This window comes from Anoplolepis gracilipes, chromosome 5 (genome assembly GCF_047496725.1).
Source record: "Anoplolepis gracilipes chromosome 5, ASM4749672v1, whole genome shotgun sequence".
NCBI classification, from domain to species: Eukaryota; Metazoa; Arthropoda; class Insecta; order Hymenoptera; family Formicidae; genus Anoplolepis; species Anoplolepis gracilipes.
This window is the reverse complement of record NC_132974.1, coordinates 5358302-5385136: the sequence shown is the minus strand read 5'-3', so window position 1 is coordinate 5385136 and position 26835 is coordinate 5358302. Positions and strand designations below refer to the sequence as shown.

General features: G+C 35.7%; 1 protein-coding gene across 2 annotated transcripts in view; it reads left to right on the top strand.

The window, feature by feature from the left end:
* Positions 1-26038, top strand: part of Stet (stem cell tumor) — a 373411-nt gene extending 347373 nt beyond the window's left edge. For both annotated transcript variants that reach the window (XM_072891883.1, XM_072891884.1), the window contains 3 exons: positions 1237-1349; positions 14308-14463; positions 18045-26038. In XM_072891883.1, the coding sequence (XP_072747984.1) occupies positions 1237-1349; positions 14308-14463; positions 18045-18286 (511 nt within the window). In that variant the 3' untranslated portion in view covers positions 18287-26038. The remainder of the gene's footprint in view (positions 1-1236; positions 1350-14307; positions 14464-18044) is intronic.
* The last annotated feature ends 797 nt before the right edge of the window (positions 26039-26835 follow it).

The following is a 26835-nucleotide window of genomic DNA, read 5'->3' as shown; positions in this document are numbered from 1 at the left end:
GCCTTCGCGACTCTTATCATTCGCACGCGTTTTATCTTACGTTGCTTTTGTTCCAGTCAAATCACGGCCAAATTCGCCCGAAATTCCTCCGGCTTCAATTCTAATCTCAGCCGATGACTCTGAGATACGCTATGGCGTAAACGTTTATTTCCTCCCTATTTTATTCGCGCTTCGCATTACTTTATGAAACTGCGAGAAATTACGTCGTTTCTCGCGAGATTTATCGTCTGACGTTGTCGGCGCTGGCGCGCGCGAGAATCCTCGGCGCGAGATGTAATAATTAGTCGACCAAAGTTTCACGATAACGGCTGGGTATCGGATTTTCGTGCTTCTGTGGCCCAGAAGTCGCTGATAAAACTTTCCTCCAACCGCGGTCGGTATCTCGCAATTATTTCACTTCGCGACGTTCTTTGGCAATCTTCTCGGTACTCTCGGCGAGACGATGCTTCGAGCGAATAAGAATATTGTTTGGCTACGATCCACTCTCTTCTCTCATCGTTCAGGAGAGAAACGGAGAAGTATAATTATTGTAATTCTGTTGGCCGCACCGATATTCGTGAACCGACGACGTGGAATTCATCACGAATCGGAATCATCGATTATTTTCAACTTTTCTTCCGGCGCGGCGGCTTGGCTACTTCCGTCTAGCTTCCTTATCGCGGCGAGGATATCGGTAACGAGATGTTCCTAATTAAAACTATAGTCGACCACCCGCAGTCTTATAATTCACGACTAACGACAATCTCTTCTTTCTCGGATCTACACGAACTTTCGAAATCTTTGGCGACCAAAATTGCAACGATATGTTAACTTTCCTACGGTTAACTTTGTGATAGTTTTAGGCAAAAAGATTTAGTTAGTTCTTTTTGTACTTATTAATTAATTATTTTACAAAATTGTAATTACTATATCGCAATATTTGTTGATATAACAAGTGATAATGACTTTTTAATTTTATAGTAATTGCTAACAGTAAGTGTGTAATTTTATAATGATCATATTGCATTATATATACTTGATTTGAAAAACTACTCTAGTATTTATTGCCGTGTCATTACTACCATGTTTCATAAACATAGGGTACGCGCTATTAGGCGTATAATTCAGACATTAAACTCATGCATATCGCGTGCTATTGTAATTAAGTTGAAAAATTTCTGGAGCACATTCTGGAGTTCTGAAACAAAACAATTGACATGACTTCGTAATTTACCGCGTGGTTATATTTTTTTTCAGGTGGCTTCACCTGCTGTTTAACCTGGGGGTTCAGGTGGTCGTGGGACTTCCCTTGGAAATGGTTCACGGAAGCCTGAGGATCGCCGCGGTTTACATGGCCGGGGTTCTTGCCGGTGAGTAATGTCGTCTGCAATGTGAATTATGTTATAGTGCATCTACAATTTATGCTCCGGGCGTAAATGCTCGTTTAACCTTCGCGTCTTGCCGTTGCGAAAGTTAAGCCAAACACAAAATCTTGGCTTGGAATAATTGTTAAGAATAAAAATCGGATATCATCGAATTAAAAAGGTATAAAAGCTTGACAGTTATCCAATAATAATCGTAACCTTTGTTAACGAAATACGTTGTAGTTATTTTATAATGCATTAAATATGTGCAAGCTATATTTATAATTAAATCGCAATCCACTTATCTCAATTATCATTCGGTTGACTTCTGTCACGTGCAATAACAATCTCAGCCAGCGGTACAATTCATTGTCTCTTTTTTCCTCTTCTCTCTTTCTCTTTTGTATTTTTTTCTATGAAATATGTTTTTCTGCACAATCGTTAAAATTAGTCTGGTATATATGTAAATACAAGCGAGATATATCGCGAAATGTGAACATTATAACCGAAATGTCCAAGATATGTAGGGTGCTAATTATTCGAACATCTATGCTATCTGCTATAACGAGGCGTTTTAATTAAAATTCGTTGATGTTAATATAAGTACCTTGACAACTGGATAATGAAACGCTTTTCATTCGCAATTTTGCACATTTTCTATATAATCTCATATCATCTTTCTCGACTAATTTGTCGGTAACAAAATTTCTTAAAATTTATCGTGTTAAATAATACAATTTTTTTATACATCTAATATTATTTCCTTTTTAGCAGAATATAACATAAAAATTAAAAACGATAATGTTATTCCTATGTTTACCATATCGTTTCCTATGCTTAGCAATTTCTGTCCAAAACATTTTTGCATATTTATCGAGACAACAAAGGCGACCGAGTAATTCCAGCAAATTGTTCCATTTCATGTATATATGTATATAGTGTAGATACATGCAGGCAAAAACGTATCTATATACATCTAATTGTCATTTGCATAAATTCGATTAGACGCGGATCCCGAGTTATTAGCGGTCATGAAAGTAAAACGTGGCAAAATGGGGCGCATGAATAATCAACTCTAGCCGAACGGGGGACAAAGAGGATGCAGGAATTAGATAGGAGGAATGGCGGTATATATAGGAATTTCAAAACAGACGCGATAATGTTACTTTGGTAAATTAGCAAGAATAAACGCGGTGCACTCTTCCATTTATACATTAACTGAATTTTAATTTGAGGATTAATTGTTTGAATTGTAAATTAAAAGCGTAAAACGATGCAAATCTTATAGATAGTTTTAAAAATAGAATTCGAAAAGAGAACTTTACACGTGATAACAGATATATATTGTCAGTTATAAATACAAAAGTTAGTAATAAAAAAATTATTAATCAAATTTTGAAAGCGAATGTAATAAATGGTTTACATATTACAAAGAATTATGCAAAGATAAAGGAATGTTTATTCACTCTTTTATGCTACCATAATTTGTGACAAAAGCATCAAACTTCTCTCAATATTATTGACACACTGTCATTTCTCTCTTTTCGTCGTTCTCGTAAAATTTCCCGATTGCGCATTTCCGACTCTCCTTCTCTAACCATTTTATCTCGGTCTTCAGCTTTGCTCTTGAGCGTTCGAGCAGTGCATATCTCCATCTCTGTTCGTCTAAAGTCGCTCACAAGGATGCGCTATGGCGACAGCTTGTCTGGGCCCACCGCGACGAGATTACTTCGTATGCATCGCGGTCGCGACGATGTAATGCGATTGCAACGACGCAAGTGCAACGGCAGCTATATCCCCTCTTTTACTCTGGCTGCACTCGGCGTCTTTATGTACCTCGCATCGTTCGCTCTTCTTCCTCTAGCCAACTCTTCATTTAATGTTGATCAAATTATTACGGCGACTATACTCGATTAATCACAGAGAAGCTATAAAACATTTCTTTCTCATAAAATTGTAAAAAAATGTAATTACTATACGTTTACATCCCGTAATAATATGACTTGTAATATTAGTTATTATTCTTTATTTAAATTAATTACATAAATGACGATTTCGAAGGATACATTAAAAACTATATTATTTATTAATTTATATAAATGTAAAATATAGAAATTATTATTACTTCTTTTGAATATATAATATTTCCGTATCTGGTGCATTGTTATAAAATTCAATATAATTACATTTATTTTCCTTCAAAGAGTGATGCAATCATTATTTGTTGTATATTTTTATAATTACGAGTATAACTATATTTTATTAGTATAAAACGCGTGTCGCATGGACTAATTAGTTTTGCGCGATATAAGAAAAAAAATGTTGAAATGTAATCATCAAATTAATGAAGGACGTAAATCAACGTTTTAAATTATGCGGTTGCTGCATCACGTGAGTGTAAATTATCCTTAGTGCAGTGTGAAACCGGGTAGCTTATAAATGCACTTCTCCGGAGTGGTGCACGGATTAATGTCGTTTACGACATCGTCGCGCTTATTACTGGTTGTACTCCCTGTCCTCCCTATTGCTCGACCGTTTCTACTTGGAAATTTTGGATAATGAAGCGAGATAGAGATTTGTCATCGTACGCAATTCACGACATAAACGTACAAATTCACATACATACAGAAACTAAATGTCATATTGATTAAAAAGGATGAATTATAATATATAAGTATATTTTTTATTTTGCAAAAATTTATTTTTAACAAGAAAAAAGATAGCCTGAATCATAAATTAATTATTTTTGTATTAATATATCTTACTTGTATGTAAAAAATATTTTCTATTTTTACTTTTTAAATTGATATAATATGTGAGATGATTGTCAAGTAAATTTATATTCATCATGTTAAAATCTGTTTCACAAATATTAAAAAAGCTATATTTGGAAAAATAGTAATCAATATTCAACTATGATTAAGAATATTCACATTACTGACAACATTTATTCAAAGACCGCGGTAATATTATCAGTTATTTAAAGCAAATTGTATATATTCTTAGTAGTTCGGTTTCGTTTTATCTCGTGCGGCGCACTCAATTTACCAACTTTCTTCTCTATCAACGTTAACGAATGTTTCCCGGTATCCAATTTTTTTGTTGAAGAACGGCTTCGTGTCGTAGCGTCGTCGTCGTCGTCGTCGTTGTCGTCGTTGTCGTCGTCGTCGTCGTCGCGGCGGCGGCGGCGCTGTCGAGTCGATTGCGTGACACCAGCAATTATACGACGATATTTGCATGTCGTACGACGCGCTTCGTCGTTCGTATGCACGACTGCGTGTGGCCAGTTGCCGGTGCATTAACTCGACTCGAAGATAACTGGCGACGACGTCGACGACGACTATGATGATAGTACTCGGACCGACTCTGAAAATCGATACTTCGTTCTTTTCTTTTTTTTCGCGCGTCTTTAACTTTACTTTTAGCACGAGATCGCGTTGTCTCAGCTCGTTAGAGTTAGTCGCTAGAGTCTTTTTCCATTTATTTCTTTCGATCATTTTGGAAACAACAGAACCATCTTGATGACAATCGAGAAAACTTTAAATTGGGTGACGCTACATGAACGTCAAATCTATGAAAAAAAAAAACGTCATCATGTTATTGTCGTTATTAGTAATAAAAATATACATATAATAAAAACTTTTCTTCACAATATATGTGTAAGCAATTTGACTTAGTCGATTTTTATCACTGACAATCCAAGTGCAATTTAATCTTTTTTTCAAAATTTGAAAACGATACACGTGGCTTTCCACTGTTTTGCGTTACGTTAATTCGCAAAAAACTGCAACGGAAATAAGAGAATAAGTAAAGCATACAGAATGGAGGCAGTAAAAGTCGTTTACTACGTTTTACTACATTTTAATCATGAAGGATTCGAACGCGCTTTGTGCAGCTTGATTGATTGATGTATGGTTTCGCTTTTCTCGCTGGCCATCTTTTTTTATACGCGTATGCAAACATATCTATATGTTTGCGAGTGCGCGCATTTTCTGTTTATTTTTCTCCTTTCCCTCTCCGCCGGTTTTAATATTTTCAATGCAAAAACCCTGGCAGACACAGCCTATCGTTGGGTCAAAGGGATATTAAAACAACGGAACGAAATGCGGGATGTACAAAATGTTGATATTGCGCACGCTCCTCGCTTTCAATCGAGAATTTTGCGTGTCGATGATCGTGCTCAGGATGCCGAAAGTTTCGCAAAAAGCATGCGTACATGCGAGAGGGAGAACGGGAAAGGCAGAGTGGAAAAAAGTCGGCGGGTGTGAATAGCGGGCGCGCTTGAAATTTCCGTATTTTTGAATCATCGTTAGATTGAATATTTGCAAATTTTAATTTTTTGAAAACTAATATATCTGTCATGTGATGGATGTAACTTTGCAGACGTTAATCACGTGTCGAATGATTCTTTATGAGCAGTATCATCTATTACTACGTTAGAGTTGGAAAAATTATAATTGGAACTATAATTTAATAAGAGTAAAATTCTCTTTAATATAAAAAAAAATGTTATATATAAATGTCGCATTTTTAAATTTATTTTTCCGTTGAGGAAGGTTTATGCCAAGCCCAATAACGGTTTAAAGGACTGCAATATAATGTAATACAACTTGCGTTCAATATTATAAAATGTTATTACATTTATGTTACGCGTATTTCCCAACGGTCTTACAATAAATATCAAACTTAATTTGATGATATTCCATTACCGAATACGAGATCTCGTGCCATACATATGTATGTATATAGCTATATTATATATATTCTATAAAATATTTGAGAGAAGGTATATATTTCATGCGAACAAATGATTTATACTTTTTATTTGAAATTCAAATTGTATTTACACATATAGACATAATTATTTACATGTAATTAATTTTAATTATGTACATTTAACTTTTATTTATTGTTCTTTCTTCCTCTTTCTCTCTCTCTCTCTCTCTCTCTCTCTCTATATATATATATATATATATATATATATATATATATATATATATATTTAGTGCATAATAAATATCCACTTTAGATTAACGTGTTTTATTACTGATATGGATGATACATAGTTATTATATGTCATTATACTTTCCTTATTATTGAAAGACACGAATAATTACGCGAGAACCATCCTCGATCTTCTCGTTATATCGAGAATGGAAAGAGCCTCTTCGACGAGAGCGAATCACTATAAAAAGAGGAGAAAAAGAGTTTCTCGTCAACATCGATCCCTTTCATATGCCGTATCGTTGCACATATGTGCCGGTCCCGCTGCCATAAATATTGCGACCATAACCATAAAATTCCGGCGGTGTTCCGTCTTTTTTCCCCGAGGTGGAACGTATGTACTTCACACATTATATTTTATGCATCGGATTACATAGAAACGACAACACTCGTGTGCGCTACGTCGCGACGGTGCTGGTGTGTATTACAAGTAGACATACACAAGGAATAGATATTGCCGTTCCGAATGGACGCATGGTATTCACAGTGCATCACTCCACGATGCGTTGGTAATTGCATTGGTAGCGGCGCCTCCGCGGTAGCGATGGCATCGACACCCTTTCGTGAGTTAACGATGTTTACAGGAGAGATGGATGGAGATAGATAGATAGATTGATTTTATGTAACTTTGAGGGTAAAATCTTTATACACATGTATAATAGTTATAATAATTATACAGAAAATACAAGATAATTACAAAATTACACCAAGCGAAATGAATTTTTTAGAGAATCTACAGAGAATTTGTAAAGAAAGAGAAAATATAAAAATGCAAAAAACATGAATTAATCGAAAAAGACTATTAGTATGTACGATAATAAAACAGATCATAAGATGAATTATAAAGGATAAATCAAAGGAACTTGATGGTTTTCAAAATGAAATAAAAAATGAAATATAATTTAAAAGTTTATTTCTTGTCGAAGAAGACAACGAAATATAGAATATAGGATATAGAATATAGATAGGATATAGAATGCTATTTGAATATATTACTTGATCTTATTCATTTTTTAAAATTAAAGAAAAGTTTTTCACATTTATCAAATGTCATCTGCATATTTATTCTATATTGTTCTATTTTATCCTGCAGGTTTGCATAGCTATTTTTACTATATTGTCTGGTATAACTGTAATTTTTTTCCTATTTTAACAAATATATATATAGAAAAAAATTGTAGTTATACCAGACAACATGATGCAAACAGAGATGCGAATCTACATGATAGAGTAATGTAGAATAAATACAGAGGATATAAATGTAAAATTAATTTGTAAATATTAAATATAAAATTAATAAATGTAAAAGTTATATCCTATTGTTGTCTGACAAGAAATAAATGTTTAAATTATATTTCATTTTGAAAATCGTCAGGTTTCTTTAACTCACCCTACATTAATATTATAGATAGTTATTACTATGTATCAAATTTTAATGCGATAGAAAATTTAATGTGATAGAAAATCAATATCTTGAACTCGAGCGGCAGTATACGCTAGAAGATTGCGAATGGATTCTGTGATTCGAGGTCGATCGTTACCGATTCCCCTAACCGTTCGGTTCTTGGATGTCTGTTGTGTCTCGTTTGCACAGAAAGGACGTGATTTCGAATTTCACGTTGTATCGACGTAATAGCGGATGTATAAAAAAGAAAGCAAAGAATAGGAAAGAAAAGGGAAGAGAGAGAGGCCTCATTTTCCGTTTTCTATCTCCCTTCTCCGCCGAATTCTACATCCGCAGTCTCTCGCTCACGTCTCTTTAGGAATGCAACGGCGCGCCTGCACTCGGCTAACTGTACACTCGATTTTCCACCTTCCTCTTTCTATCGTTGCAACCGCTCGCACAATAATCGCCTTTGTTCCCGAAGGTTGTTCGCGAATCTTCTTTCTCTTTGTTAACAATTGCGAATTAAATTGGTGAATGTCTAATTGGTGCTTGATTGACGTCGCTGGTACGTTTCATATCGCGGTTTATAGCAATGACAAAATGCGCTATTGTTTCATTTGTAAACGGTGACAAGCAGCAGCGATTCCAAAAGAGGTTGTTCGGCTTCTCTACGCATAACGAACGTATGATTTTGACCACAAATCCGATAAATGTGGTGAAGATAATTGTGTATACGCGACAGTAGAATGCTGTGTGAATTTCATTTATTGTCTGTCCAAAATTGATAATACTAATGATAATGTTACGATAATTAACGAAATTAATACATAATTAATTTTATCATTTTATTTTCGTGCGCAGAAAACATTTTTATATTCTAGTCTTGAGGCTTTCGCGGCCATTTTTATATTTTTTACAGTGTCTAAAATTAATATTCTTACGAAACAGTTTTAATTTCAGTAATTATTTAATTTATCGTTGATTAATAATTTACGTGCAAAATTGTAAAAATTTAAATTGTATCTGTTTATGAATGGGATGAAATAAACACACATTCCAGAAAAAAAGAGAAAGGGTGTAAAATAAATATAAAAGCTTGTATATAAAAGCAGAACGTGCAGAAATGCATTGATACAGTACATGCCCGTATCCATGGCTCGTCGGTGTTTCGCTTAAGTGGTTAACTACTAATTTTTTAACGCTACGAGAGCGTATCGAGCACTTTTCTTCATGCCGCGAGAGAGAACGTCCGATGCACGTTGTTTCCCAGCTATTTCGTTTGGTGCTCTCATCCGTTTTCGTTTCCGGGGGTGGAGGAAGGGAAAGGGGATGGGGGCTCTTTACGAATGCATCGATGTGCCTAGCACGCCCGCCTCTAAAATGTGCGTTCTATTTCTCCACCTCCTACTTCCGAGCGATACAGAGCATTTTATTTCGCGTTCGAGCCCCCCCTCGAGTGCGCATTCTCGCGATTTCTTTTCTGTTTCGTTTCTCCTTCGCTTCCGCGTTCGAATAATAAAAATGCGATGGCTTGCATTAAGATACGGCGTGAGTAAGACGCAATGTCGTCTGTATTGATCGTGAGTTTCCTTATATTCACGTGTGTTATCAATATATATCAGATTTTATTGTATAGTTGATAACTGGACATACATTTACATTAATGCATGTAATTACGATTCTTTTCTAAGTTATTTTAAAGTATAAAACTTAAAAAAAATTTTTTTAAATCAAGGTAAAATTATAAAAAAATTAGAGAGTAAAAGTATTCTTTGCTTTTTACATTACATACTATTAATGTAAAATTTAACAGTTTTTACAGTTTACATTAAACAATTATCATAAAAGTTTAAGTCATTAGTGTTTCCATGAAATAATTAAAAAGCTTTTTCCTTGTCTCGAGCTTTTCAATTCGATCAATTATTTATCGTCTCTCTCACACATCTGTTTCTTATATATATATATACATGTATAAAATTTTCTTAGATTTGGAAAACGATAAAATCACATAAGTATCTGCGTATCTTTGACTTTTCATGTCTTTTTTTTGCTATTGAACGTTTTCTTCGTGGTAGTTTCGTTGCACCTGTTGCATATCGAGCCGTTTGGTTTCAACAGACTCCGTTATTGGTGCCAACGAGTCGTTAATCGATAATATTCTATGCAGTGAAAAATACATGCAACATATTATCATGCACTAAATCTAAAGATTAGTCGATAGAATGTTCTTTTTTCAGCTTAATTATTAAAACTTTCAAACACTCCGATTTTGACGACGCTGAAAAGTTATCGTAGTTGTAAAGAAATCGGCATATATTTATTTACAATTACGTAAAGTAAAATTCTCGTATATTATTTACATCTCAGGCACATCTAGAATGAAAGAGAGTAAAATTCTTCGAGATACTTACGAATATATCGTAAATAAAATTATGTAGATACCGCATTGTTGGACAAATTGTTTGCAACGAAGTAGCAGATGTACGAATAGACTCGCATGTTATAATTATAGGAGTAGGTCGCGAAGACATTAATTCGCATCGATGCATCTCGTTGGCAAACTGCGTCGACCCACTTCTCTTTCTTTCATGCTTTCTTCCTTAAAGTAAAGTCGAAGGCATTAACGAAGGGCTCGGATGAATTTCATAACCCAAGAGAAGTCCATGATGACTCTTACGCTTCACGATTCTCTTTCCTTTTCTTTTATCTCTTCTTTTTTTGCTTCTTTTTACTCGTCCTTGTGCCACAGGTTACTAATTTTAGTGAGATGCTATGCTGCAATTTTTTTTCTCCTTCGCTCTCTGTCTCTCTTTTATCTATATGCAGTACATGTATGTACATATTTCTCTCTTTATTGCTGGAAAGAGTACAGAACTTTCTTTTGAACTATTTACGCGTTTACTTTTATTTGCACTGACGTTTTGATGATTAAGACAACCTAATTAATTTTGCGAAAGTTTCTTGGAGATTACAGGAGACTTACAGTTTAATCACGAATATAACGATGCAACAGTTGTGAAACTAAAATAGTACAATTGAATCGTCTTTTAATGATGCAATTTGTTAATTATTTATTTATACATATCAGTACTTAACACTTGAAAATTATAGCTGAATAAAATTATATATAAATAAAAATATTGAAATAAAATAGAAAAATTTCAAGTAATGTAAAATTCATCAAAATATAAATACAATGAATCTTAATGTTTATTGAAAACGTAGTTACTAAGAAAATAATTTTAATTAATATTACTAATTAAATACTTCAGTTAAGATGATAATTTTTGCACTATAATAATAATAAATGTGCAAAGGAAGAAAAAATCGACAAAGATCGATTTGTAAATTCGGTAACGCGTGGAATGGGTTATTGTGTCGCTATGATTTGTCTCTTATAGTCTCGGTTAGGTAAACGACGGTAAACCGTAAATGCTTGCAACATCGTCTAAGTTGGACCAAGGAGAGCGGATGAGGGGAATCAGCGGCTCTCTTGAGCCAGTATCCGTTAACTCGAGTCAATTACTACACAGAGGAGCATGGTTCGTCGTGCACGGGGGTAAAGTGGTCTCTCGGCGTGCTTCAACTTCCAATTAACTATGGCACGATGACAAACAGACTGACGATGACAGCTGAGATCCTATATTCTCTATTTTATCTATGTTATAGTATTATTACAGCCACGTATAATATTGCGTTACGTTACAAATATTGACAATAAATTTTATACGCTTTTTCTTAATATAATTTCTGCATTTTTACACGTCTCTATGTCTATTTATGTCATATCGTTATTATTATCATATTGATAAATGTTGATTGCTGTTAGAAACATCAGTAATTTATCATTGTGTATATAATTACAATTCTAGGTAAAATTTCTTAGGAGTACACCAAAAATTTATCGGAGCTTCGAATAGTATTTATATTTATTAAGTATTTTTATTTTGCGATAGATGCAATTGTATCTTCAAGATATTGTTTAAAGTTAATGTCATTCAGTATGCGCGACGATTTCGGTGTTTCTCTGCTGCAAGCTACCTAATTCCACGCGTTTCGAATAATTGCTCTCTTGTTCCGATTGGATGTGACTCGATCATTTATTAAACGGACGCTAATAATTCATTGCAGGTAATTCGGAGCGTTCGCGAACTCGCACGAATTGATGTTTGCATCCTTAATGCATTTCCACGTCGCTCCGGTGCGCACCGGCTTAGACGCGATTTGCGCTCTGCGGAAACTTCGTGTAGGTAGTTTACGAAACACGAGCATTTCTCGTGGTTTTCCCACGACGCTGCTGTGGCTACAATCCCGATGTAGGTCGCGCATTAATGACCAGTGCGTAGCGACGAATCCAATTGAATCAGCGGTTTTACAAGAAGAGGATGTCACGGATGCAGAGTCCTGCATACGCGTAATGCAATTCGACGTGTTATTCCCAAATTTTATCAACAGATTCAACAAATTCTTGAACAGCGAAATCCAGAATAAGTATTATCTCGCGCCGCGCTACAGCTTAATTAAAATCTCATCTCCTTCGAAGCTCTTTAAACGTTTAGAATTCAAAAAGTCCGTTGTCTCGATTTTTTAAATACCGGAGGATCGTATTCCAGATTACGAATTGAAATCCGAATACAAAGCTAAAAGAAACACGGAAAACAGTCCCGGTATCAACCCCGTATATCAACAGCGAATTACGAGCGACAGCCTTAATAAATCGGAGCAACCTCGTCAGGGTAGACGCGTATCGGCCGGACGGCATTCGTAATTTAGGACGGATCAAAGGTGGTGGTGGTGGTGGTGGTGGTAGTGGTCGGGCGGTTAGGTTTGCGAGGGGCGATCGGTCAGCAGGTCCCCAGGTGTCAGGTGGCATTCGCCTCTCTCCGCCAGACGCGCCGAATCACCGACCAACCCGCCGTACCCCGGTCGCTTCCACATTTCCACATAGGAAGCGACTAATGTCCTCGCTCATTTCCCACGATATATAGGCAAACGGGTGGCCGCTGCCGCCGCATCGATTCGCGAAGCACCATCCGCCTGTCCAGCGCGATATTAATGTTTAACTAGCGCGATCGTGTGTCTGATACATTACCATTGCTCTCGGGGTTGCGCGCGACACGGTACACGCTCGTTGCACGGTTACCAGTTGCGCAAATGAAACATTGCGAATTGCGGAGTTTGTCGAACGCGCGTTGCTATTATTGTGATACTATCGTACGCTGAATTGCCTTCTATCGTCGGTTGGGTGACATTTGGCATGTAATTGGAATGCAACGTTATTTTCGGAGATACCTGCGATATCTGTGTAAAAATAATTTTGTCACACGAGTTCTACATTGTAGATAGAGATTTTGTTTTTTAAATAGAGGTATATATTTTTTACATTTTTTTATGTGTAACAAATAAACAATACGATTATATATACTTATGTATGAGAAATATATCTTTTATCTGTAATAATATCGATCGGATTATTTATATAATAATTTCTTACCTATTTCTCGTTATTAAGACACTTTTTAATGCGCTGCATCCATGCTCTTACACATTCGTATGCCGTTCGTAGAGCAGTTTGTCAAATTACAGGGCAAATAGTCGGAAACGGGTCCCTAATCCTGTTTCTAATAACCAGAGCCAGCTAATGCCCGGAAGCGCTTTATACCGCTGACATTCCTGAATCGATGAAATGGCGAGAGCATTATAGACGATCCATTCATAAACATAAGTACCATATAAGGACAGAATAGAATAGAATGTGTCAAATCAAAAGGTTTGAAGTTCATTAGGTAGAAGAAGTTCTATTTGACACTCATGTTAAAAAAAATTTGTATATATATATATATATATATATGTACAATGCATTTCAGTTTGCAGTTTATTTGTAAAAAAGTAAAATAATTATATTAATTAAAAGAAATCATATATATTATTCTAATTATTTGGCATGCATACTCGTCGTTTTCCTACGGGCGTTCTGCACATTACGCGCGGAGCAACAGATGTTTCCGAATGAATTGGAGAAAGAGCGAGGGCAAGAGGGAGAAAGAGCGAGAGAGAGAGAGAGAGGGAAAGGGAGGTGAGGGTTGGCGCCGTTAAACTGGAGCGCGGAGCCGTGCGAACTTTCGAGTTGTTGAGCGAGTATTATTCTTATTTTATTCGCCGAGGGCGGTGAGAGCGGAAAATTTTGTCCACACTTCGCGGCTGTCCGAGAATGAGCGTTTGCTAGTTCGGCAGACAATGGCGGAAACTCCTGAAACGGAGAACTCGCAGTTTCGTTGAGACCGGTTTTCTCTTCTCGAAAAAATTTCGTTGATTATGCAATTAGTGAATTGACTGCATAAAATAGTGGTATGAAAGAGCAAAATATACTTCTTTCGCAAATTTTTAAATTCATACCCGAGATAAAAAGAGTGATTTATAATTACACTGACAAATAAAAAGCTTCAATTTGTGGGACGTTTATTTCAAGATTAGAAATTAAATTAACGATACATTAATTGTCAAATTCTAATATTAATTTTCATTGCCAAAAGTAGTAATATATTAAAAGAAATATATTTATTTTATTTTCAGGTTCGCTCGGCACATCAGTGTTCGATACAGATGTGTATCTTGTCGGAGCGAGTGGGGGCGTTTATGCCCTTCTGGCAGCGCATCTAGCCAATGTTCTCCTCAACTATAACAATATGGAGTTCGGGATAGTTCGGCTCATTGGCATTTTCGTCATCGGTAAGTGGACCCTACTTCCTCGATCGTCGGCCCGCACACACAATCACCGGCGGCCAATCCTATCTATCTTCGACCATCCTGCTCGATATCCGATCGATCTGCTTTCGAGAACGGTCATGATTGAGCATTGGCGCCAAGTATGCTAGTACATATTAATTGCGCTTCTTTACTGAAGATTAATATAGCGCAGTATAGTATTAACATCAGAGGTTAAATAAATATATCACGAATTATGATGACAAGCCGTAGTTCTAAATATAATAGTAAAAAAAAAGATCTGAGAGATTATTATAAACATAGATAAAATGAGATTAATTTTTATCATGGAAAATTTAGTAAAAGTTAAATATCTGGAATATTTTTTTAATATTTTTCGCGTCTTCCCATTGACTCTTCAGTAAAACGTTACGATACGTTCTTAAAAATTGAAACGAGAGTTGCACGATATATATATATATATATATAAAACTTCGAATGTCGGAGTAGAATACAATCTCAGAATTCCACGCCTATGGCGACGTAATAATAGTAGCGTGATATTGGCAAAGACGTAGAACTCTAGTATCGAGGGTCCGTATAGCACGTAATCTGACCGCCACTATACGTGCGCATTATCTAGTTCTAGTGGCCCTAGAGTCGCCTCAAATTCACCCTGACGGAGCCTCTTGAGTCTTCAATAACCTTGTTTAAGGGGTTGATTACCGTCAGCGCAGATTCGGATATTCACCATCTTTTCTTCTCTCTCTCTCTCTCCCTCTCTCTCCCCCGCCTCTCTCTCTTTCCCTTTCTCTTCTTTCTTCTCTCTCTTCTTTCTTCTCTTTCTATTTCTCTACTCTGTTTCTACGCGCCGCTTCAAATATATATTCATATAGTTTCTGTCCGCGGATGGTAACAGCTCAGGCCCGTTCCAATCTACGCGTTTCGACTTGGATTACATCGTAATCCGCACGAGAGAGCTTGACGAGCAGAGTAGAGCTTGATCGATAAACGTGCTCTCTCACAACGTGGAAACGGGTCATCCGTGCAGGCGCGAATGCAAATGACGCTCTCGTAGGATATGGCAAAGTGTCTCTTGCCTCGCCGATAACGCTTTAAGACGCGAAGAAAATACGCTATTGTCAATTGCAATCAGAACTTTGCGATGAAAGTTGATTTAAATTTCATATTCTAGAAATATATTTAAATGCCGACAATTTTTTTTAATTAATGAATTTAGCGAGATTAAAAAGTATGTAGAATAAAGTACCTAAAATATAACCATTGAATCTTTTTGTTGCACTTGCAATATATTATGACGAGAGGTGAAAAATAAAATTTACTTAATTTAAAAAGAGAAATATAATAATGGTCATTATATGCGTTTTCAAGATTGTAAATTTTATTAAATGAAATTTCATATTTTTTAAATAAAGAATATTATCTATTTTTTAATTATTTAAATGGTTTAGACGTGTTATCTTCCATTTATTGAATTTAATAAAATTATTTAAAAATATTAGATTTGTTAATTAAGGATGTTTTACTGAAAACACAGTAACGTACTACATCGATATTTCTTTGTTGTTGTCTTTATTTGTTAGCATTTAATCGTTTGATTTTTTTCTTCTTGCACTTTGTTTCGATACTCTTTTTGAAATTTCAATTTTCTCGTTTTTTTTTCTCCCGGTAAAAGCGGAAAGCGACGAAAACTGCTGTTAGTCTAAAGTTTTAATTAAAAGATAGATGTGCTTTCTCGCGCGTCGTGATTGCCGCGAAGAATTTTCACCAACGTTGGGATTGTTTGCCATGAAAAGAACAGGTGCTAGTTTCGTCAAATTTTCAAACGAGCACGGTCGTCGCTTGTGTTTATCGAGTCATCAGGACTCATCACACCTAAGTAAGCTCGATTGAAATTAAAAAAAGAGATGCGATACTTTAAGATTGGTACAGAAGTGACTCAGAGTCTGTCACAACGAAAAAAGGAGAAGATGGGAATTATAAAAATATTAAGCGAATTTTCACGAAACGAAAAAATTTTAATTTTAATTATATGTAAATTTAATACAGAGATGATTATAATTATTAAACGAGGCTTACAAAATAACCATTGCAAATATTAATAATTAATAACAAATTTTAACGATAAATTGAATAAGCTCTTTACAAATCAGTGAAAGTGCTTCAAGTAATAGTCATAGTAATGGAATTTGATATGCTTTTCTCTTATAATTCCATTAAAATCAAATTACATATGTATTGAAACAAAAGACAGATATAGAGCAGACATAAAGAGAAAAGAACGTTGGTTATAACAAAAAAAGATATGGTACTAATTAATAATAATACTCATGGGCATATTGATTATAGTCGAGTAAATAATGTTAGAAGAAAGAATAGAAAACTCCAGCTTTTGTTGCTTCAAGAATTGTATAACTCAGCTATACAAGTTAAGCAGCGAGAAATAACGAGAAGATATCACGTTTAAGAACATAAAGAAAATAATATACAGAATGTCTATCAGAATTTCCTCAGAGTTATAAATGTTTCAATAAGCTTCGAGTTATCTCGTTAACGAAAACCTAATTACAGAGTTGCTTAATGTCAAAAATTAAGTAAGTTTCTATAAACGGATAATTAAATTTTGTTTTTTGATCGGTTATTTTAATTTTTATTGAAATTTTAATTTGAAGAAAAATCAATTATTAATTACTCATTAATTAATTCTTTATTTGAAATATACCTATATAAATATACCTATATAAATTAAATTATAATATAACTTTATACGTATATATACACTCAAGTAGAGATCTGATAAAAATTAGATTATTTGAATTGGTCATAACTTTCTATATAATAATTTCCGTTTATATATTAATAAAATCAAAAATCTTTGTAAAAAATGTTAAAAGAGTAGCTTTTGAAGCTAAAGTTGATCCGCTTGCGCAAAGCTCATTTCTATATTAACTAACGAAGAAGCAAATTTCTTACGAGAACATAACGAACTTACACAGTCATCCACAGTAGTCTCAGATGTAGGAAAAAGCTGCTGAGGAAGCTGCAGGAAAAGCTCTTCTCTCGACGACACTTCGAGAGCTTTTCAGCAAAGCTCGCCGTCGGCTCGGCTCCTCGTGATGTCCTTACTTTTTCGCACTCTTTCACTTTTTTCTTCTTCTTCTTATTCCTCTTTTTGCTCTTCTTTATGCTTTCCTTATCGCTTTGCTATGCATCATTTTTTCATCAGTACTTTACAGAAATCTTTAAAAAAGAATTCTTAAAAGGGGGAGGAGCATGATAAAAATATTATTTTTTTTCTATTCCATTACATGCGTTATTTTAACTTCATCTATTAATCTGTCGATGATAGCTAATTGTGAATTATATTAATGAAATGTAAGTGTGTTAATTAATTTTAATTCAGAACCTAATAAAATAATTAAAAAGTATCTTTTAGAATAACGATGAATTATAAATGGTATTACGATGATTAATTTAAACATTTGTCGATAAATAAATTGAAACATATAAAAAATCTTGCATATTTAAAAAAAAATCAAACAAATGGTAAATTTTGATCGAAATTCTTATTTCTCTGATTGCAGCTAGCGCTGACGTAGGCTTCGCAATCTACGACAGATACGCGGCGGAGCAGATGGGTCCGCCAGTGTCGTACGTCGCCCATTTGACGGGTGCCCTGGCTGGTTTGACGATCGGCCTTTTAGTGTTGAAGAACTTCGAGCAGCGGCTACACGAGCAATTACTCTGGTGGGTGGCCCTAGGCGTTTACGCTGCTTGTACGATCTTCGCGGTCATGTACAATCTGATGCATCCGGATTATCCATGACGCGAGGTCAGCTTCGCGTACGGCCAGCCGAGGCACACGTAACGCGAAGCTGATCGCTCATGGAAAAAGAAGAAGAAGAGACGAAGGAAAAGACGGGAGAGACTTTGCTAAACGATCTCGAGAGATTGTCAGGTATTGCGGATCTTTCATAATGCGTTAGAACGAAAGCTAGATGGTTCCTGAAGCGCCGAAAGCAAGGGACACGTGTAAAAACGAAAGATACGCGATGAAATAATCGACAGTCATTCTCCTCGTCAGAGAGAACGTGACTTTTGATCGCCCTCCGCGCGAAAAGGATCGTAATTTCGTAGTATATATATTTTCTTCCAAACCGGCCTGTTTCGCGCACGAGACATGCAAGAAAAGCGACAGAGCGCCCGTCGGGAAAAATGGGAAAATTGCGAAAAATGTGCGAGGAAATATAATTTATTATTAATCGAAAATTTTAAAAGATGAGAACATTTTGTACGATGCGATAGTGGAAACGATAAGTGGCCGATAAAAGCGATGTACTTGCGTCGTCAGGAAGACGAAAAAGACACGAAAGAAGACGAACATCGAACAAATGTTTGCGCACTTTTTACGTTTCTTCTTCCGTTTTGTTTTCGTGAAAAGAACGGTAATCCGCATCCGTTCCATAATCCAGCGGAAGCGCAATATCCAGTCTACTTTATCATTGCGGAATGCGGATGATTTTGAAAGAGCCGCGTGGTTAGAAAGAAACAACAGCTATCGAGCTATCGTTCGTGTTCTCCTGTCATCAACGGGACAAGACAACGTCATTCTTGCGAGATGGACATCCTGAGCAGTTTGCTACGATAAAAATGTCTTCGCGTGTCGTTCTAGAGAACGACAGAGCAGCACACAAGAAGAAACATATAGATATAATATACTTCTTCGATCTCTGGGAAAAGAAAGTCGCGTGATCGCGTACCTAGTTATCCGATTCCGCCGCTTCCATATTTCTGAAAAAAACCAAAGAACCAAGTTGGATGACGATGAGACCGAAAAAGAATTTTCCGGCGAGGAAATACTTTTATCCAAACGGGGACAAGAGCATATCCAAAAGAGGAATTCTCTTTCACGACTTTCGTCGTTCGTTTATTTTTGCGTAATGCTGGTCGCTGTCGTCCTCGGAAAAACCAAAGAATCATACTCGACTGTGTAGGCAACGCTCGCTGTCCATTGTCGTGTTGCTGAAGAAGTTTCTTGCTCAGTGACGAGAGGAATGAAGGAACAAAGAAAGAGAAAGAGAGAGATTTGACAACAGTAAAGTAAAGCAGCAGAAGAGACCAGAAGGAACCAGGAAGAGGTGCCGAGGACCTAATGGATCTTTCGTGGTCGATGAAACTTGTACAAATGACCACGGCGAAGAGGTCGGAGAAGAGGTACGGAAACGACGATGAAATAAAAACCACGGGACAGTCAAGAGAATTGGTAACCATCGACAAGACCCTTCTTCGAGACTTTCTTGAAACATTTGATTCGCGAGACAATTGATGGATGTGAACAGAACGTAAGAGTGTAGATTGCATAAAACTTGAAGAGCTTGTGCTGATGGGAGATTTTTTATAACGTGGGATGAAAATAATCAGCTGTGAAAAAAATTCTAGGGGCAAAAAAATTGCCAATTGATTACTAATTTGATGGTTAGATTAATATGAGAAATATGCGAATAATTATATAGCTCTGATCAAAATAATATATTATTTTTCTAAAACTTATATAATGATTAATTTTTTTTTAATTTGTATTGTTATATATCTATTAATATCGGCTCATTGTAAAAACGCAACAAAGCAAATTTATTTTGAACTACAAAAATGTTTATTGCATATTTCTCAATTTTTCATAATCATCTTTCTTAGACGATTTTCTAATGCGATTCACAAATGCGTATTTTCGATGTTACCACATACAATATATAGCTTAATCACTACAAAAGTACAAATTTATTGAATCATAAGATTTGTTTAAACAGCTATTACATTTTTCATTGTTATACTTCTTCGAAAAATCGAAACGAGACGAGGCAAAAAAAGAATCTTCCATTTTCGCGCTCGCGAAAATCAAAACTGCCGCGACATACATTGCCGTCGAAACTCGAACTGTATTATATACTCGTTGTAAAAAAAAAAAAAATTCTATTTAATATTACAGAAAGATAATATTTCTGGATAAACATTGGAAACTATCAATTATGTATATAAATCAAACGGCTTTGAATGTTCGGCGCGCATTGCTATTTGCGTGGTCGTGATTTTCGCGAGAGCTCGCGAGCTTTTCACCTGATAGCATGTAATGACGCGTAATGTAACGGCGATCAAACCTACGACAAAACAACAACCAGCCGATCTGTCGGTCTGATTTCGATCGCAAGCTGCGCTTTCGACAGTGGCCGCTCGTTAACGTTCTCGCAAAATTATCCCCATCCCCGACGGCGCATCTGTCCGCGCGCGCGATCAGTAATGCGCATTAATTGTATACCATTGTACATATCTGTATATAGCATAGAACACTCGCTGTGTATGTATTTTGCGTGCGTGTACGTGTACGTGTGTGTGTGTGTGTGTGTGTGTATGCGTGTCGAAGTGTTTTGGGCGAGTTAGAAGGAGATGGAGAAGGCGCGAGACAGAACAAAAAGGATGAAGAACAAGAAGAGAAGAAGAGTTAGTTCGAGTCACAGTCTAGTCGTTTCGCGTCATTGTCTGGTAAGTGTATATACATATATATACACATACAAATATATACATATTGTATTTAAACGGAAGAGAGGAACCGCGCATGCGCGCGCGGCACACATTCTCGGGAGAGCACGCTTAGTGTACATAGTCACACGCGACATATGTTCCTCACTTTTAATTTATCATTGTGTCTTCGGAATCGGATCGAGTGATTGCCGCCCGCGTGACATGCGACCTAAACGATAACTGTACCGTCGACAGCTCGTGTCCTCAGTCGCCACGTTTAGCTTCCATTAAGTCATCCGATGAGCCGTTTGAATCGGATGTATTTTCATCACGTGCATATTTAGCCATGAAGAGTTTAATTTCCATTAAGAGACTTTTATTTCATTATAATATAACTTCTGTGTTATATTACGTATTACGAATTAAATCAATCGGTTACGAATTCATTTCAGGATCATACTATTTATATAAGATTTAAGCTGTTTTGAGAGAATCATATAAATTGGCAAAAAACACCGTATTTTATATATTCTTGTAAGAAAGATTAATTTATTTATGTTACAATTAATTGAAGTTTAAAGAAATTTTTATTTACTTTATAGAATATGGAAAGATTAACTTTGTCCAACAGCTCATTTAGCGCAAAAAAAAATACGTGATGATTGATAAAGTTCAAAATCGGAAGCTTAAACGTGGCACTGAACAAAGTTGCGAGTACGAGCCAAAGTTTGTACAGCAGTTTGGATAGTTGCGGTACGTGTCTCTCTAATATTTAGTTGAATAGATTGTTCGATTGTCGAGATAACCCGACACGCACTGCCTATTTTGTAATACGACTTAGCGCGAAAGATGCGCCTTTTATTTCCTCAGAGTCCGCCGTTAGCCCAATTCGTACGACATGAATTCCGTAATTAAACGTAAATGCCCCGTTTTTCTTGACTACGTCTCTCGCGAAATGGTAGTAGGGAAAACGCGTTTAACTTCGCGTGTGTGTTCTTGTATAACAATTAATTAGCAATTATACTATCGTATTCCTAGCGATGGCGCGCGAACGTATATATATTCCGCGAAATTCTATATTTATTTTTCGTAAGAAGAGAGCCAGCTGTCGTCGACGAATGTCCCGTATGTACGAAAACAGTTCTTTCCGATACTTTTTTGGATTTTCTCTACGACTCTGGGAAAAGCCACGCGAGTGCCACGGGATGAAACGCGCAAAAACTGTCAATGGGTCGACGACCGAAAATTATTTTCCCACGTACGCAATTTAGGGTAGCGCATTTAACATTTAAAGAAGAGAAGGCCGAAATTCTGCCCGGTGGGTTGATTCTTCCTTGTTTCGACGGGGATCAAACTAATGTATTATTATTTATACCGCACCGATACGCGTAATGTAACAACGCTGATACACGATATACCAAATAATATGATAAGATTTAGTACGAAACAGTAATATATTACTATTATTTTTATTATCATTACTGTTAATATATACCATTGCTATCGCATTTTGAGGAAGAAATAATTTTCAATGCTAGCGTATGTGTGTATGTGTGTATGTGTGATACGGCCTGAATATGGTATAGTAAAAAGATAGATTTTGGAGAAAGGGAAGTAAGAAGAGCGCCGAGAGGACGCGAATCGAGCGCAAGCGAGAGATCAAACGAGAGTAATTAACGATGCTAGTCAATTAGTACCCGCGAAGGCAGCTAACGCCAGATCCTAGCTTAAAGTACGGCTATCTAACTCGCTTTAAGGCGAAAGAAGGTCGAGACCCCCGGTGACGTTGAAGAAGAAGGGTAATGTAAAAGAAAACGAGAGAGAGAGAGAGAGAGAGAGAGAGAGAGAGAGGGGAGGGGGAAGGAGAAAGTGGTGGTTGAGAAGTCTTAAGACGTTTAAGGGCACGTGAATATCGAGAGACCTAGAGAACGTTGAAGAGCGCCCAAAGGTAGTCCCTCAAAGAGTCGAAAAGAACTTTGATACCTGGCTGACTGAATGAGTCGACTAAGTACTTGGTATAAACGGAGTGCAAGAGGGAAGCAAAAGTGACACTTCTGTTATAATTTCATCATAAATCATGCGTGCATCTTTAAACGTAGTAATTAGAAAAAAAAAAGTTACGGGTGATTTATCAGGACCGCGAGTGTTTTCAGTTGTAATTTCAGACAGCGAGAAATTATACTTCTTTTGATTAAATCTCGAGATTTCTGGTTTTGTAATTCTCACAAGACCAACGCGACATATTAATGAATAATAAAAAAAGATCAGTTTGAAGATACGTTATATACATGTTCTTAACATGCGTGAATACGCAGGGAAATAATTCGCTTGATTAACTTGTCGAATTAATAATCGTGCGAAGTAAATTAAGGTTTTCGTTTTCTATGCACATATTTATCGTTGAATCAATAAAGTCATTGTTTCTCTCGGTTGTTACACGAATAAATATAAATTATCAAACGCTGTTGTGTAATTGCACATTATTAAGTTTGCATCGATAAATGGAACGTGATTTTCGTTACGTACGCCGAGCCTTGTTAAATATTTAATTCGATTTGTTTCGTAAATGTGACAATGATTTGAGTTCTTTTGAAGTGGTCCGAACCTTTCATAACGTTCGATCAATTTGAGCTTCCATTAATTACCATCGTTGTTGACGATAATTTATGCATCGATGAAATCCAGAGCCAAAAGAGCCAAGCTTTCCACAGGAAAATCGAACAGGTGTCGATCCGTTGGCTATTAACATATCGACAATGAAATGCATAATTTAGGAACTTTATACAACATTTATGACGTATGATTTCCATTTTATTAATCTACTGTCGGGTTAAATAATGACGCCAAAGAGCACGCGCGACGCATAATTATTTACATACCCTCGTAACTGTTGGATATGCGAATAAATTATACGTCGTCTGAATTCCCTCGCATAAACGGCCCGCAAAATATACCTAAAATACCGAGATGATACTTCGCCGATTATACACCTGACAGTGTGGATAAAATCACGCAGAGGCATGCGCGCGCCAGTGTATGTGTGTGAATGATCTTGTTACATACGGATTACCCGTTACACTACTAGGTCGTCGTGTTTTTGGCGAGAAAAAAAATTCGTCTCGAATTTTTTTCCAGTGCCCAAGCATATTGAACCCTCTGCTTTTCCCGCTCTCGTCGTGAACGTGATCAACGGTACATGTCAAAGTAGTTTTGGAATCGAATTTTCTTATCTCTCACCCTCTTCCGAAAGTGTCATCGGATTTCCAGTCCGGGTATCCAATGAGCGAAAGAAAAAAAAAGAGAAACAACACACATTGGAAAACGCGTGCGCGCGGCGTCTCGCTCGAATTTATCCGGACTTTAATTTACGCTCACGCATTCGATCCGCGCCCGAAAACTCGAGCTTAGAATATTTTTTTTTTTTTTTTTTTGTTTAGTTAAAACAGCGACGTGCCCGTCGAGCTTACGTAAGGAAGGAGTATGTATATGCATGTGTGTATGGATATACATAATGTTCAAATCAAATGGATATGCGCGAATATATATTTGCTGCAACGATCGAGCGATCGAGGATCGTGAAGTCTGCGAGGAGCACAGAGATTAACTCATTGGTTTGATTTTCTAATGAATTAATGATTTTCTAATTTATTTAATTATTTTGTGTATTTAAATGAATGTACTGTCAAATGCGTACATTGCTTTTTTTCCATATGATATTCACCTCTTTCGAAATTATTCTAAGACGAGAATTTTATAGAATACATTTTTGTATATATTTCTTGGAATCTTTTGATATGAAATTATTTTGCAGATAAAATTTCTTTTCGTGTGCCAGCAAAAGTATAATTTCATTAAAAATAAACTAATGGGTCATATGTGCGTTGATCTTGTCACGATCCGAGCATTTAAAGTGAGGATGCACATGAATCTGTTATGTATCGATATCTACGAATCGAAAACGATTGCGATCCCAAATAATTCATTTAAACAAACTATTAATTTATTATTAATTTTTTATTATATGTGGTATGTAATATATGTATTATTATTTAATTAGCATAAGAAAGAACATGCGAGTTACGTAAAAGTAGATCGAGAGTGCGCTAAGGATCGGAATTAATATTATTTAAAATCGAATTTTAATATTATTTAACGATCGAAGACAATGATCGATACATAATAGGTCTAGCGCGTTTTATCCCGTATTATTTTTAACTTTCTGACTGCGCGATCTTCGATCGAGTGATAAAGCGATCGACTGAGAGAAACGCGATTCGTTAATTTTTATATTGTGCGTATTACTATCTTGAAGTATTATTTATTCGTAAACGTGGAGAGGGAGGAATACACGTGCGCGTATACACGTGTACGAAAAAGGCTCCCGGTTGTCTGTCCGTTCATCATTTTGTCTCGTTTTTAATTAGTCCGCTTAATATAGCAAAGGCGTGCCGCCGCATCACAGACGCACCTGCGACTCCGGCAACACCTGTGACGGTCGACAATTCCGATGGGACCGGCATTCGCTCGAAATATTTTCTGAAAAATTTCGCCATTAGCCCGCAACCATATTATTAGTACTAAACTTACATTAACTTGTAAGCAATACACAAAATATTTAATTGTTGGTAAAAAAAATACATACTTATATGTGTATTATATATTTAAATAATTTTTTACTCAAATCTAGTATTAATGAAAAAATATTTAATGTGTGAATAACTTTTGATATTTTTCTTTTTGTTTTTTCCTACAGATTAAATTTTACGTAAATGTTTATCATTTATTGACTATTATTTTCAAATTGTGATATTAATTTGCATCTCGGTGAAATTTTGAAAGACCTTAAGAAAAAAAATAATGTGTTAAAATTGTGAGTAAGTTGAAGTGAAATTTGGTTACTAATAACTTAAGCGTATAGATGAAATATAATTGTTAAATACGCGTTGCGAGAGTCGAATGTGCGTTTGTGAAAGCTTAGAAAAACAGTCTCGCGTATGTATAAAGGAAGCGCTTATTTATTTTGTATCTGGATATTCTTTAATATTATATATATTTAACGAAACTTTCTAATTCTTCCTGTGTAACGTACATAAAATACGAACCGAAAATTAATCGTTCGCAGAAACAATTGTATTAACGAGTAAGTTTAACTAATTCGTGCTACTTTAATGATTGAAAAATATAATAACTGAGAAACCTAAAATTATCTGAGTCAAGAAGATGTATGTAAAGTTAAATTAGTAAATTATACGTTTAATTAATCGTTAAAAGTTTGCACTTAAACACGATTAAATGTAAAATTCTGCTACTAATTTTATGTAAATGTGTTCGCGCAAATAGTGTCTGCGCAATTTCTGTTCTGTAATGAGACTTTAAGATGTCCGATAACAACAAAGTCCAAAGACTTATAAGAGTAACGTAAATACACAAATTATTTTAGTAATAAATAGTAACAATTAATTTATATACAAACAGTCACAAGTAAAAAATGTACACAAGCCAAAGAGGTGGAACTAGTAAAAAAAAAAAAACAAAGAGACAGACAGAAAAAGAATGTATGTATGCGTGCAAGAGAGAAAGATTATACAACCGTTTAATATTAATTATCGTCATTGATCGTCATTTGTCATCGTTCAGCCAAGCATTATTATTATCATTCTTCACCAATCATCTTGTCGATAAATTAATTATTCTTCTACTTATTATTATTATCATCATAATTATATCATTATACATATTGTACAAAACGTGATAACTATGAATCCTCGCTTAGATAATTCGCATAGTAATTTTCTGTACACATTCGCCGCGGCAGAAGAGAAATACAGTGGTATTTAAAAAACTCGAGATACCTTTTTT